The sequence below is a fragment of the Pararge aegeria genome, chromosome 9 (genome assembly GCF_905163445.1).
Source record: "Pararge aegeria chromosome 9, ilParAegt1.1, whole genome shotgun sequence".
Classification (NCBI taxonomy): domain Eukaryota; kingdom Metazoa; phylum Arthropoda; class Insecta; order Lepidoptera; family Nymphalidae; genus Pararge; species Pararge aegeria.
Window position 1 is genome coordinate 14,880,300 of NC_053188.1, and position 13,191 is coordinate 14,893,490.

A 13,191-nucleotide genomic window follows, 5' to 3' on the forward strand; every position below is an offset into this window, starting at 1 on the left:
AGTGTCATATGTTTAGCATGATGTACTGATATTTTAAAATATATCACACGTAGTATACAAGTTTTGATGGTCACAAGGTAAATTGTTACAAGTCTGTTCCGACTTGTTTGCAATTTAACAAGATTAGGTGCTGTCAACTGTACCAACAAAAATGCCAACATAAACCCAACTTAACTTTGGATATTCAGTGGTGCCGATTCTGTGGTACACAAATTTATATGCTAAGTTAACGGTTAATTAACTAGTTTAGTATGTTGTCCATTTCACATGCGCTGTTTTTTGCCGTCTCAATGTAAGGCCGTTTTTCTTATGAGGTGAATTTTAATATTCTCAGCTGAGATTCTCAGTGTTCTGCGCATTTGTTTTCTGTGAGCATATTGGCTTCTTCTTAATGAATGTCACCTAGGAACAACGTAGTCTGGCACAGCCCGTAACTAAGGTCACAGCACAGGGTCACAGATCATAATAATCTTAGATAATAGTATAATAGAGGTCAGTGAACTGGAGTGGTGGACGGGTGGACCGAACCGAAGTGGAAATTCGTTGTCTGTGGTGTTGACTGCGGCCTAAAAAGTGAACCTACCTATTTTGAATTCAAATTTCACAAAAAGATGTTGGTAGATAATTATAATTGTTTTTAATTTAAATACTTGTTGTATTTTTAAATTTAAACTCAAAATTTACCAAGATACATAATTGGTATCTAATGATCTTACCCTAGAATAACAGTTAGGTACAATATTTTAGTGTTGTGACATTTGGTGTTTTTGATAAACTTGAAGGTAATAATTAATAATATTGCGCCGTGCGTTAAATAACAAAACTAATTTATCATTACAAATGCAGTGTATAAAGTCAACAGTACGACAATGCACCAGGAATATTTCTGCTATTCGTAAGTTTTTTTCTAGTTTTCTTAAAATCATCATGATCCTCTTCAGGCCTAACTCATCCTGCTGGGCACAAGCATCCTACCTCACGGGGGCTCAAATTAAAGGTGGTGCATCGCCATGCTGTTCCAACACGGTTTTTACAACCTTTAATGATTATTACACGTTAGTGAGACTTAACTGACGTATAAATGGGCTGGAACTGAGGGTAAAAAAACCAGAAACCTTAATTTTTTACCAAACTGGATACTGAACACAAGTCTTTATGACTATTTACTGACTACTACAGCAATAACATACTAATGAGAAGTTTTCTTTGAAGTGATATACTATGCCACCATAAATTCCTTGAAATTTAAGACCTACATCTATAACAAGATTCATTTAAATAATACAACCTATAATTATTTTTATAATTAATATAACTGTAGTGTAAGAAAAACACAAATAAATAAAATAGTATTGCAGCCACTTGTGACATATTTCAGTTGAGCCAGCATACATGAGTACTTTATAGCATACTAAATATTTTAAATTTACAGAAAACAGAACAGTTTATGTAAAGCAGACACTAACTGTGTCTCTACGTCTTTATTCTGAAAAAGTTAAGGTTGATGAACTAACTGTAGATTACCACCAAGTCAAAAATGCAACATTGAACGGGAATGTTTTGATTGTTGATGTAAGAGAACCGGAGGAAGTTAAAGAACATGGGAAAATTCCTAATAGCATTAATATTCCATGTAAGTTATACTGCATACTATTCTTTTTTACTTTAAATATTTTAGGTAAATTGATTAATGATGGTATATCTTTAATAAATTTACTATCTGGATGACTTCTTGCAAAGTCATTTGACTTCAAGCTGCCAAACAGAAAAAGTGGGTTTTGAACAAGCTATTAAAAATCCATACCATGTGTAATTATTTTTAGATTATAAAGACATTTCAATTTAATTTATTTGTGTTGTTGATGGATTACTATTTATTTGTAATGAAAGTAATGTTTTTAATACTTTATGTTTTGTTAAAGTTAGAGACATTTCAGTTTTAATTTATTTGTGTTGTTGATGGATTTCTATTTATTTGTAATGAAAGTAATGTTTTTATTACTGTGTTTTGTTAAAATTATTTGTTTTTCAATAACAAGAGGCACATAATATATTTCACAGTGGGCAATGTATCAACCGCTTTAGGCATCATGACAGATAAGGAATTCCAATCACTATACAAGAGGCCAAAACCTACAGAGGAGGGTGAAATTATATTTTATTGTATGATTGGGAAAAGGTCTGGAATGGCACAGCAAAATGCTATAAATTTAGGATATAAAAAGTGAGTAAAAGGTTATGTGCTGACTTCTTTTACAATAAGTAAAATTTATTTAAAGCTTTTTCATCTTTGAGTCTTAGGCCTATGCAGGGCACAATTATCTGGTATCTTCGGGCTAGCTGATGATAGCACTGAAACAATGATTTTATATCCAGTCAGCATGCCAGTGGAACTAAGATACTAGACCTAATTCAGTTACCTTCACTACCTGATCAAAGGACAACACTAAAAAAAAACACCAGACTGGGCGCAAAAAAAAATTTACTCATATTAAAGGGATGCGAAGGTAAGTACTGCATAGGGAGCATCATCGATGGCTTAATGTGTGATATTGCTATTCTAATTTTGACTGGGGTCAGTAGTCAATGTACAAGTAAAAGGAGCATTAATTGTTTCAGTTTTGTTTTAAAAATACCCTTAATATAAGTAACATTTTGTTTGCGCCGGGCCTGGGTTTTATTCCCCTTAAATTTTGAGCACTCTCCTTTGTGTTGATTTACCATTAAATGTAGACTATTCCCTGTGAAACCAAGACTACAAAAATAAGCAACTTGTAGATATAGAGCTTCTAGGTGTCTATATTTTCTACAACCTCAACTTACTGAAGATGAAGCTGAACTCCTTTCATATACATCTTAATAGAATATCATCCCACCATTCACCAGTTCAATGGTTATGCATGGTGTTGAATACTACAGGTTTTGACCATTATTCATAGTTTCTATTATTAGACCATTAGAGATAGTTCATAGTTCAGATATTCTTGAAGTACCGTATCTACCTCAGATTATACATATGAAAAACACTTCATTTACAGTGTCAAGAACTATCTTGGTAGTTGGACAGATTGGGCAAGCAAGCTTCATTAATTACTGAATTCCAATATTAAACTATGGAAAAAAGGAGACTTCATGGAAATATCTAACAAAATGGGGAACTTGATTTGGCAAATGCTGCTTTTCAGCAGTGGATCTTTGAAGGATAAATTATGGAGATTACTTACGATTAGTACTTAGCTACATTACCAATTATACTTTTGTTGTTATATTTTGTTGAATAATAATACTTTAATTTTTTTTTTTAAACTGGTGTTTTACTAATATCTTTGTGTCAAGTTCATTAATTCATACCAGCTCTCTAGCTGTAGATAATAATATCTATTAGTGATAAGAACTTTGCAAACACTTGGGATATAAAACAATAATGATAAGTTTATAGCAGTAGGTAAAGCTAATACCTAAAATATGCTATCTAAGAAGATAAAAAAGAATGTTTTATATCAAATACTTACTGTTCGCCGCGGTTTCACCCGCGTTCACTTTAGATCGTAGCAATCCAAAGTTCACAATAGTTGCGCGAACTTTACACACGTAAATTGCCCTCCTGCAATATGATACCTTCGTTCAATACTTTAATTTTACATTTAGGAACTTTGAGTAATATAAATACTCTTATAAATAAAAGGCAATGTTTATCAAAGTAAGGTTGTTGTGTTAATGAAGTGTTAATAAAAAATGTTAATTAAAATAATTAATATTCCTAATAATGCCTAATAACATAAAACCACAAACTATTTAGTCAGCGCAAAGAACAGCAGCACAACAGCTTTTTGTGCTAGCTTGCTTTGCAGATACTGTTATTCAGGCTGAAATAATAGTATATAAAACTTGCTGCAAATGTAATGTCAAATCAAATAAGTTAAGTAGTTTTGAATTCATTCATTATTTACAATCATACAATTTCATAAATCTTTATTCACAATATATGCAAAGATTATTCTTCCGAAACTGTTGTTGTGCTATTTAATTAAATTAAATTAATATTATAAATATAGTTAGGAAAAAATAAAGGAGTTTAATAAATTACAAAAATAAATTTATTACATTCCATATACACTATTAAGGCAAAAATATTATGTTGTATATCAGTCTTGAAACACTGGATATTTATATAAAACTAAAATTATGCTTATTCAAACATACTATATTATACATGTATTTTGTGGAAGCAGAGTATTTTACAATTTTTTAATCTCATTTTGATATTTATACACACTTGTTCACTTGTAGTGTAAACCTATTTCTTCACTGATAGCATAAATGCGAAAGCGCAAGAGCATGAATACCCAATACGAACTGAATGTTCCTGGTATAAAAAGTTTTAGCCTATGCCACTCTCCCCAGCCCATAAATTACAACATTCATTGGCTCTGTTGCATTGTGATTGAAGAATAGACCAAAAATCACACATTCGCATTTTTTAAATTATTACCAAAGAATCTGATAATATGATGTATTGCTTGGATAGGTTGTTCTGATGTTTACTTTACAAAATATATGAAGAAAAAGAAATTTCTCCCATCTTCCAGTTCTGTATTAGTGGTTTTAGTTCTTACCAAGGAACACAGACTTCTGAGTTTTTTTAGTTTTTAAACAAAACTTTGAAAAGATTAGAGCTTGTTTCAATGAAAAATATTTATGTAAGTCAACCTGTTAAGTTTTACATAAATAAAATATTGTAGATTGTATGTTAAAAATAATAAATGCATTTTATTTTTCTCTAAATTGTGATGATGCTCCATTTACTAATGGATAGCTTATATTACTTAATCAAATATATATAAAAAAGACAATATAAAAATCATTTTTATCAAGGCAATAAATTTCTGCTGAATCTTAGATATGAAGCATTTTATATTAGTTATGAGGAATTAAAAAATCATGGAAACCTTTTGTTTTGTTTAGCTATTGACAGTTAATAATTATTTCACAAAAAAAACAACCGATTTATTACTTTCCAAATAGAAAAAATAAAACCAAAAAATCTTTTTGTCTTGTGATGAAATTCTTGTGCTGTTATGTAGAAAGCGAACCCAATTTTAATCTTAATCTGCAACCTTTTGGAAGTACTTCTTTTTTTCAGCTGGGTTGGGAATTATCTGGGAAGCACAAAATGAGACATTACATAAAAACACTGCAATTTTTTTTTTTTTAGTGAATAATGTTGAACAAAATTGTATGTTTTTGTTTAATAGGAATTAAAGATGCTTTGTTGCTGTTCTGATTCTTTTACTTAATCACATTATTTAAGAGTATACTCACAGTATCCTGTCCTGGCTTCCATCCAGCTGGGCATACCTCACCATGTTGATCAGTGTACTGGAATGCTTGGACCAGCCTCAGGGTCTCATCAACTGACCGGCCTACTGGCAAGTCATTCATTGTAATCTGTCTTAAAATGCCTTTATCATCAATTATAAACAGGCCTCTTAGTGTATGACCCAAGTCTTCTAAGAACACTCCATAATCCTTAGCAATAGAATGAGTAAGGTCACTTAAAAGAGGTATGTTAATTTTTCCTAGTCCACCCTCTTTACGTGGAGTGTTGATCCAAGCAAGGTGAGTGAAGTGTGAGTCGACTGAACATGCCACAACATCAGTGTTGATCTTTCTGAATTCTTCTATTCTTTCAGAAAATGCCAATATTTCAGTGGGGCATACAAAAGTACTGAAAATAATATTATTTATTAAACACAACAATACAAATAGGATAAGAAAATTCTGCATATTCTGTGTGACAGCTAAACACTTGGTAGTGATTTGTAAAAAAAAATTAACCTAACTATTACCTACTATACTACTAACATTTTTATTATTTGATTTTGTAAGCTATATTTGTTAATTCGGAAGGAAAAGAGAAGCAATGATAGCCCAGTGGTTGACTTTAATACTTCACTTTCAGGGAACCAAGTTCAAATTCCAGCATGTGCATGCTGGAATTTGAACTTTTACTTTTCTAAGTTGCATGTGTGTTTTATTTTATTTTAGTTTTCTATGTTGTGTGCAATAAAAGTGTATGAATGAATCATAAATTCATTCATGCCTCTATAATGCTTTCAAAGGTGTGTGTAGCACCATGCACTGGGCCAGCATGGTGATTACAGCCTAAATGCTTCTCATTGTGGGAGGAGACCCAAGCTTTGTATTGGGCTGGTAATGGGTTGATATGATAAAGCTATAATTTTTCTATAGTTTAGTTGTTTTAGGCAAGAGAAACCTGAATATCGGGGAATGTTCTAAGCTTTAAAATGTAAAGGCATGCACTGAAACAGTGGGGTGTGTTAAAGTTCTATAAATCATTTCTTGACATTCTCTGCTCAGCCAAATAAATTGAGTATTTGTATTCGTTTTTAAAAACTGTAACTGGAAAGAAAGTAGATGCAAGCTGAGTAATGAGCTATATCAAACTACTCTAGTAACTTAGCTAGTTTTCAGCAACTATAGGCCAATATCAAGCTGTGCAATAAATAAAATTAAAAAAAAGCCGAATTACTTACAAATCTAATGGGTAGAAGAAGAAAACTAAATATTTCCCTTTGAAACTAGATAAAGAAAGCTGCGTTATCTCGCCGTTAACTACTGCTGTCGCCTCCCACTCCGGAGCCGGTTTTGAAACTAAAATGCAACGTTCATTTAATTTTTTTTAGTATAACTCTTGTTTCGTGTAATTTTTGAATCCAACATACTCATAGCCTTTGTAAATTGCAATTTGTGATCAATTTTCCGAGCACCGCCGGGAAACACATTGCCGCTTCCGAAAGAATAGCAGGAGTCGCTCTCAAATAGCGTAGAATGAACACAATTGAAAATTAAACTTAGTACAAAAATTAGCTTTGTTGCCGCCGGTACTCCTGCCATTGCAAAAAGTAATTTCGAAAGCACAGTTTTTGTTTTGTGAAATAAAAACAGCAAAACCAATGCTACAAAACAAAGTGCACTGCACAAACGGCTAAAATTACGATGTCAAATGTCAGTTGTCATAATTCTGATTACACGTAGCTGTAGATAGGTACCGTATTCCCTTCTTTGCTCGATGGTTAGCTTGGAGTCGATGGCCTCCGATTATGGAGGGTAGAGGTAAGGAGAGTCTTCTTATATGGGAGAAAAGTTGAAAAAGTGTCCAGTTGTTGCGCTAAATAACAGTTCAAAAATCCTCCACAATGGCGCTGGTGGATGCACAGGGTATGGTATGAATGTAGCAATCGTAGATGAATTGAAGTATGCCGAGTTAAAAAATTTAATGTCATTATCGACTAAAGTAGTTAATTATTGAGAATTTCAACAACTTACGTTGTACAAAATATTGTGGTAAATATAACCTTACTTCCTTGTATCTCCATACTTCCTTGTTTATTTTTCAAGCCTACTCTAACAATATTTATATTTGGCGCTTCTTTTAAGAGTTACCCTGATGCAAATGTGGCGCCATCCTAATTTAATACATTTTGACGACACTTTTTCATATACACAGATGACTCTCCTTACCTCTACCCTCCATACCTCCGATGCAACAGACTAAGTGATTCACGTTAACCAACCTAAAAATGTTAAAAATACGTTATACGTTCTTTGGTAGTTGGTATGTAATAACTTATTTAATCTGTAATGATGAGGTAATGACGCTTGTTTATGGCTTGTTTGTATCACTTGTCTTTGGTCTATTTCTATATTATTTTTTATCTATTGTGCATCGCATTCGCAATCTCAGCGAATGTTGTATTTTGTACTTTCGTAATTTTATTTTATTTGTATTCGCATAAAATAAGCTTAAAATGATTTTGTTTTCGCATTTTATATCATTCTCCTAAGTTCAGTAGCGTTCCGGTCCATCGCAATAAGTTGCGGTAAGTTCGTACTTCGTAGGTTTAAATGGCTAGTATCCACTTGTCGTTCATTATGGCCGTCTGATTACATTAAGTTTTATGTTTGGTAACGAAAAGGGAATAATACTCGCTGGCAAGTGCAATGTAATGTGTAAATGTTAATACTCTGAAGATTATAAGTGTTATACATTGTAGATGGACGGACAAGACGAAGGGGTCCTGGATGTGGATTTATTAGCTGATGATGGATCAGACGAAGAGAGCGAGGTTCCACCGTCCTCAGGTACTGACTATTCTTATTTATCCATATTTTAGTTCAATTTAAAACATTGTAACCTATACCTGTGTTACCTGTACTGTATAACATTGGACTTCAAATTCTTCCTTATTATCATGAGGCTAGTGAATATCCTACTTTAGACTCTCTTGTTAAGATTGCTGCAGACTCTCTTGGTCTTAGTGGCAATAGCTAACAGATTAATATGCTCACGTAATGAAGAAAAACATTTTTAATTACCAGTGTTGCTTGGCTAAATTGTAAAAATGCTTTTTCTTACTTTTTAGTGTTAATAATGAACATACTTAGTTCTTAAAATAGAAAAAACATGTTGAAGTAATGTAAAGGCATGAACTGAACAGGACAGAAAACTTAAGGAAGAGTATTTTTATTAATGTATGTGAAATAAATACTTTGCGATAAAGTAAATTTCGTAATAACCTGGTTCCTAGTGGCTCTGATAAATTAACACAGTTGAGTTTGAAATCTGCTTAGCCAAACTCTAATCCATCTTTTCTCCATCTTTTCTCCACATTTAGTCAATTGGTTTCAACTCAAACAAACATACACAATATGCCCATTCATGTATATGAGCATAAACAATGGAGTCTTGGAGGATGGGATAATTCTAAAGATTTTAAAATAAAGATAGTGTTCACTAAAATATTTCTAAATTTAAGAAAAAATGTGACTAATGCAATATAAAATTAGTAATTTGTTTAAAGGAAATTATATAATTTTACATCTTGTAGATGTCTCTTAAAAAGTTCTGCTTATATATTATTATAAATTTTTAGGTATAAATTTTTGCCCTAACCAATTATTTTATAATAATTTTTATTGATAACGATTAGAGATGGTGATAAAAAAAAGAACGCATGGCTTCTCCTTATCTCAGTATGCATTCTGAGCCTTTGTAACTTTAAGGCCAACACTGGAATGCTCTGCCTGATGAAATTATATTCTCTGAATCATTGGTGACTTTAAAAACCATGTCAAGAAACACTATCTGTTTTTATAAATATGTTTATACTTTATTTGTATGTATAAACTTAATAGTACATACTTTTTGTAGTTTAGATCTATGTTGTTATATTGTATACTTTGCAATATCTGGTTTCTCAGTTATTTATGATCCTTTTGTGTAAGTAGCCTAGGAAATATCACCCTTAGTGATAAGGTCACCTTTTGCTTGTGTTATTTGTAAGTCTTTCCATTGTATCTTTTCCTCTAACACGCAATAATGTTGTTTGAATAAAAATAAAATACTTAATTGTACAAAACATAAAACAATACAAATAGCATGAGCAGCGAGAAAAGATGCCCTTATGGTATTATACCAGTTGAGTATTCTACATAGTATATAAAATATTAAACACATAACTGACTGACTGATTTATCATGAGATCAAGAGCTAAACTTTTTCAATGAGATAGTTTATAGCTTGGAGAACCCAGATAAGAATAAATGGTTGAAATAGGGGTTGGAAGTATAAGTTAATAATAGTAATAATAGTTGAAGACACCAAAATTCGCATCTAGGTAAGTAATTATAAGTAAGATATACTAACATCAATGTTTTGTTGGCTATCAACTTTCAAGAATGCTAAAGTAGGGGATGAATAGGAAATGTTTTTGCAGATATTTTTTATTATTAAGGTTGAACATGAAATGTAGAATATGAAACCGGAAATTAAGAAAAAGGAAATGATTTTTAGGTTCATCATTGGTCTAGGAGACAGCTGGAGTAATCTTATCTCCAGCTGTGTCCAGGCAATGCCAGGATTTTTTTAATTTTATGGTCCTTCTACAGCTACTTCTATATATTCATAACTTCCAACTAAAATAATTGGAATTCCTTATAGATTTCTACCCAGGCCCTGCATCAACACCAACATCATGTGCCTCTTCACCGAGAGGCGAGGAACCGGCGTCTCCACTGGCCGTGGTTTCACAACCAGCATTCTTCCATCATCAGACTTACACACGGCCATTCTTCACATCAGGCAGGAGGGGCCCTGGTAGGCCGCGCAAAGAGGGCCCTAAGCTGGCACGTGAAGGGAAAATAGTTAGACGGTAAAATCTTGTGTATAATCTATCTATACATGTAATAAAGTTGTAGAATTTTAGTTATATTAGTATAAGTTCTACTGACCGTATTTATAATTTTTTTCAAAAAATCATCATTTTTTTCATTATATTAGGTAATTTTGTATTTGTCAATTATTAATTATATTTATATTAGAATTTTAAAGCATATATTGTTGCAGGTATAGAGGTAATCTAGCTGGCTCTGTCAGAGGAGCTAAGAGACACCGAAGTAGCCGGGATGAAGCACCTGATGATATGGTAGACGAGGATGACTTCACCATGCCAGCCCCGGAGGAACCGCCATACATGCCTGAAAAATGGTACCAATATTGATTATAGTATTCTAAAATATGTAAAAGATCTAAATTAAGTATATAACGGGCGGTTCAGGCCAACCAAGTACGGCGACAGGCCCAGGAGCTACATGGCGGTGTTTGTATTGTTATAGCATATTTTTATGAATTTTTAATTTTTCTATTGACGGTAGCATTTGTTATGTAAATAGGAAAGTGCCTGTGAAACAATAAAAGCAAATAACAATTAAATAAAACAAAATAAAATTGAGAAAACGAAAATAAAAAAAAGTGTATCTTACATAATTATTTCAGGCCTGGAAAAGTATGTGCCTTATGCAACCTCAGCGAGCGCAGTCAACTGGGACAGGGAGAGATGCGTCAGACTGTCTGCCCCGTTGATACCGACGGTAGCACCACGCCGGTGGTAAGCAACTCTGGCGGCGCCACCCCCACCAGTACACCGAGTACACCGATACTAGCGATGCCTGCGGGGTTAGCCTCACCACCACCAGAGTTGATGGAAAGTATCCAACAGCAACAGGCAATGCCGCTTAGTAGGCGGCAGAAGGCATTCAATAAATGCAAGTAAGTAATGTTGATTGATGTGGGATCAATCCTTAATTATAATCTAGTCATGAATGAATGAATACACTTTTATTGTTCACCACATAAACATACAGAAAAATTGTAAAAAAAAAATGTATAACGCAATGTATACAATTTGGCGCCATCGTCGCGATCTCTTCCAGGCAATCAAGGGCATACACAGCACAAGAAGAGAGATAGGTGAAGCATATAAATATAAATATTAATTTGCATATATACCTACTTATACATAAATACTATGTATATATATATATATATATGTATATAACAAACTAAGAATATTATATATAGATACTGATGATTAATATATACATTTACAATGAATATTAATAATACATAAATATATACAATATAGTCAATCCCCATACGAAACCGAAGGGAATAGGCATGACTCAGGTTCCCAAGATCAGACAAAAATAGATCTTTAACAAGTTTGTTATAAAACAATTTTTAAGAGATTAAAATTTCACTTGCTTCAATGGTGAAGGAAAACATCGTGGGGCAAACTGCATCCCTCAGAGTTCTCCATAATGTTGTCAAAAGTGTGTGGAGTCCATCAATACACACTTGGCCCCCCTTCTCAAAGTCAAAGTCAAAAATATCTTTATTCAAGTACAGGTACTTTACAGGTGGCACTTTTGATGCGTACATAAGAACCACACGGTAGTAAGATGATGGCGATAACCACATTCGTAAACTTAAAACTAAAGCTACAAGGGTTCCAAACGCGTCCTGGTCTAAGAAGAAGCCCACAACAAACTTAGCCGGGTGTTTTTTTTTTGTTATCACCATCTCACAATGTCATTTTAAATTATTAGAAGAGCAACCTGGTTAGAGCAATAATTTACAATGTGAGAGGAGATCTGTGCCCCGTAGTGGACAAGTAATGGGTTGATATGAAGAAGCTTAATTTGCTATACTCCGCGAATAGCGTGGAGCAAATTAAGCTTCGTTTTCATAATATGTAAATATTGCAAATTTTTAGGACCCCCTTATACAACATGGAGCACACGGATGAACTATCCATCATTGGGTTTATAGAACCCTTAGAACTGCCTGCAGTGGTATCATCTGGAATGCTTTACGTTCACCGATCCTGCCTTGAATTCAGTCCGCCATTTCAAGATCAAGTTGCCGCTGCATGTAATTCTGAGGAGGATAAAGAGCAACTAGAAGAAGCCAGGGTTAGAGGGATTGTTACAGCTGCCCTCAGTAGAAAATGTTCCTTTTGTCAGCGACACGGTGCAAGCATTCCTTGCAAGGTAAGTGTTTTACGTCCTGTTGATAAAATTTCACCACTTTGATTAATGTCAAGTTTGTGTTGAGTTTATAGGGTATGCAAAGGTCATATGAGTGGCAGTCAAAAATGAAAATGGACTCCTTCATGGATGTATCAGCTATAATAAAGTATCCTATTAAATTAGGACGAACTTGAGACATTACTCTACTCCAACTAAAAAATATAATAATATATAGCCGGAATATCCTGTGCAAAGTTTACATAATAATGAAGTGCGATATGCAAAACTGATTTTATAATTATTGCAACACAATCATATTTTTTTAAGAACTACCCTCACACTTACCCATAATATTTTGTATGGAGCTTTAAAAATACCTGCTCATAATTACCGAGCGCTGAAATCGTTCAGCATCGGTATTTATCGAAATACCAGTACGGATAAAACCGATTGAGGTTTAATTATGCCTTAGTAGATGTGTTGTTATGTTTATTTCAAAATGCATATTTTTCTTTAAACGAAAATAGTCTTTTGTTTTTAATGTAAGCTATCTAACTAACCCTACGCAACATTTCTTCAAGATTACTTTATCAATGCATAGGTAAAATCTTGCTTGAATAGTGGTTGTCCATGAAGAAAAGTATTCTGTGCCCATCCTTGGGAAGCAACAACTTTATACAGCTTTCATCTCTATTTATAATCTGGCTGAATATGGCTGAAATAGTCGTATACATACTTATAATGTAGTATAGCTCATTTAAGATATCACAGTGAAATGTTTCTGAAACAGTCGCAACA

The 13,191-nt window shown here is 33.2% G+C and overlaps 3 protein-coding genes across 9 annotated transcripts in view; 2 read left to right on the forward strand and 1 right to left on the reverse strand.

The window, feature by feature from the left end:
• The first annotated feature begins 497 nt into the window (after positions 1 to 497).
• LOC120626580 (rhodanese domain-containing protein CG4456-like) lies at positions 498 to 3,301 on the forward strand. Its single transcript, XM_039894133.1, has 4 exons — positions 498 to 895; positions 1,433 to 1,633; positions 2,062 to 2,224; positions 3,039 to 3,301. The coding sequence occupies exons 1-4, from the start codon at positions 841 to 843 to the stop codon at positions 3,088 to 3,090; spliced, it is 471 nt and encodes a 156-aa protein (XP_039750067.1). The 5' UTR covers positions 498 to 840; the 3' UTR covers positions 3,091 to 3,301.
• A 778-nt stretch (positions 3,302 to 4,079) lies between these two features.
• On the reverse strand, positions 4,080 to 7,035 carry LOC120626179 (peroxiredoxin-2). The gene is made up of 4 exons (XM_039893549.1): positions 6,747 to 7,035; positions 6,558 to 6,675; positions 5,323 to 5,728; positions 4,080 to 5,159 (listed from the first exon to the last, which is right to left on the reverse strand). The coding sequence occupies exons 1-4, from the start codon at positions 6,916 to 6,918 to the stop codon at positions 5,106 to 5,108; spliced, it is 750 nt and encodes a 249-aa protein (XP_039749483.1). The 5' UTR covers positions 6,919 to 7,035; the 3' UTR covers positions 4,080 to 5,105.
• Positions 7,036 to 7,762: 727 nt separating this feature from the next.
• Positions 7,763 to 13,191, forward strand: part of LOC120626178 (histone-lysine N-methyltransferase 2C-like) — a 59,790-nt gene continuing 54,361 nt past the window's right edge. For all 7 annotated transcript variants that reach the window (XM_039893541.1, XM_039893544.1, XM_039893547.1 and 4 more), the window contains exons 1-6: positions 7,763 to 7,904; positions 8,079 to 8,166; positions 10,025 to 10,235; positions 10,430 to 10,570; positions 10,859 to 11,131; positions 12,138 to 12,414. In XM_039893541.1, the coding sequence (XP_039749475.1) occupies positions 8,079 to 8,166; positions 10,025 to 10,235; positions 10,430 to 10,570; positions 10,859 to 11,131; positions 12,138 to 12,414 (990 nt within the window). In that variant the 5' untranslated portion in view covers positions 7,763 to 7,904. The remainder of the gene's footprint in view (positions 7,905 to 8,078; positions 8,167 to 10,024; positions 10,236 to 10,429; positions 10,571 to 10,858; positions 11,132 to 12,137; positions 12,415 to 13,191) is intronic.

Bases quoted from the DNA above. Each gene is read 5' to 3' on its own strand.
- LOC120626580 (XM_039894133.1), top strand. From the start codon at position 841: ATGCAGTGTATAAAGTCAACAGTACGACAATGCACCAGGAATATTTCT. The intron at 896-1,432 runs GTAAGTTTTTTT...TTAAATTTACAG, and splicing joins CAGGAATATTTCTGCTATTC to AAAACAGAACAGTTTATGTA. The intron at 1,634-2,061 runs GTAAGTTATACT...TATATTTCACAG, and splicing joins TAATAGCATTAATATTCCAT to TGGGCAATGTATCAACCGCT.
- LOC120626179 (XM_039893549.1), bottom strand. From the start codon at position 6,918: ATGGCAGGAGTACCGGCGGCAACAAAGCTAATTTTTGTACTAAGTTTA. The intron at 6,676-6,746 runs GTATGTTGGATT...GTTGCATTTTAG, and splicing joins GCAATTTACAAAGGCTATGA to TTTCAAAACCGGCTCCGGAG. The intron at 5,729-6,557 runs GTAAGTAATTCG...TATTATTTTCAG, and splicing joins TTCTTCTACCCATTAGATTT to TACTTTTGTATGCCCCACTG.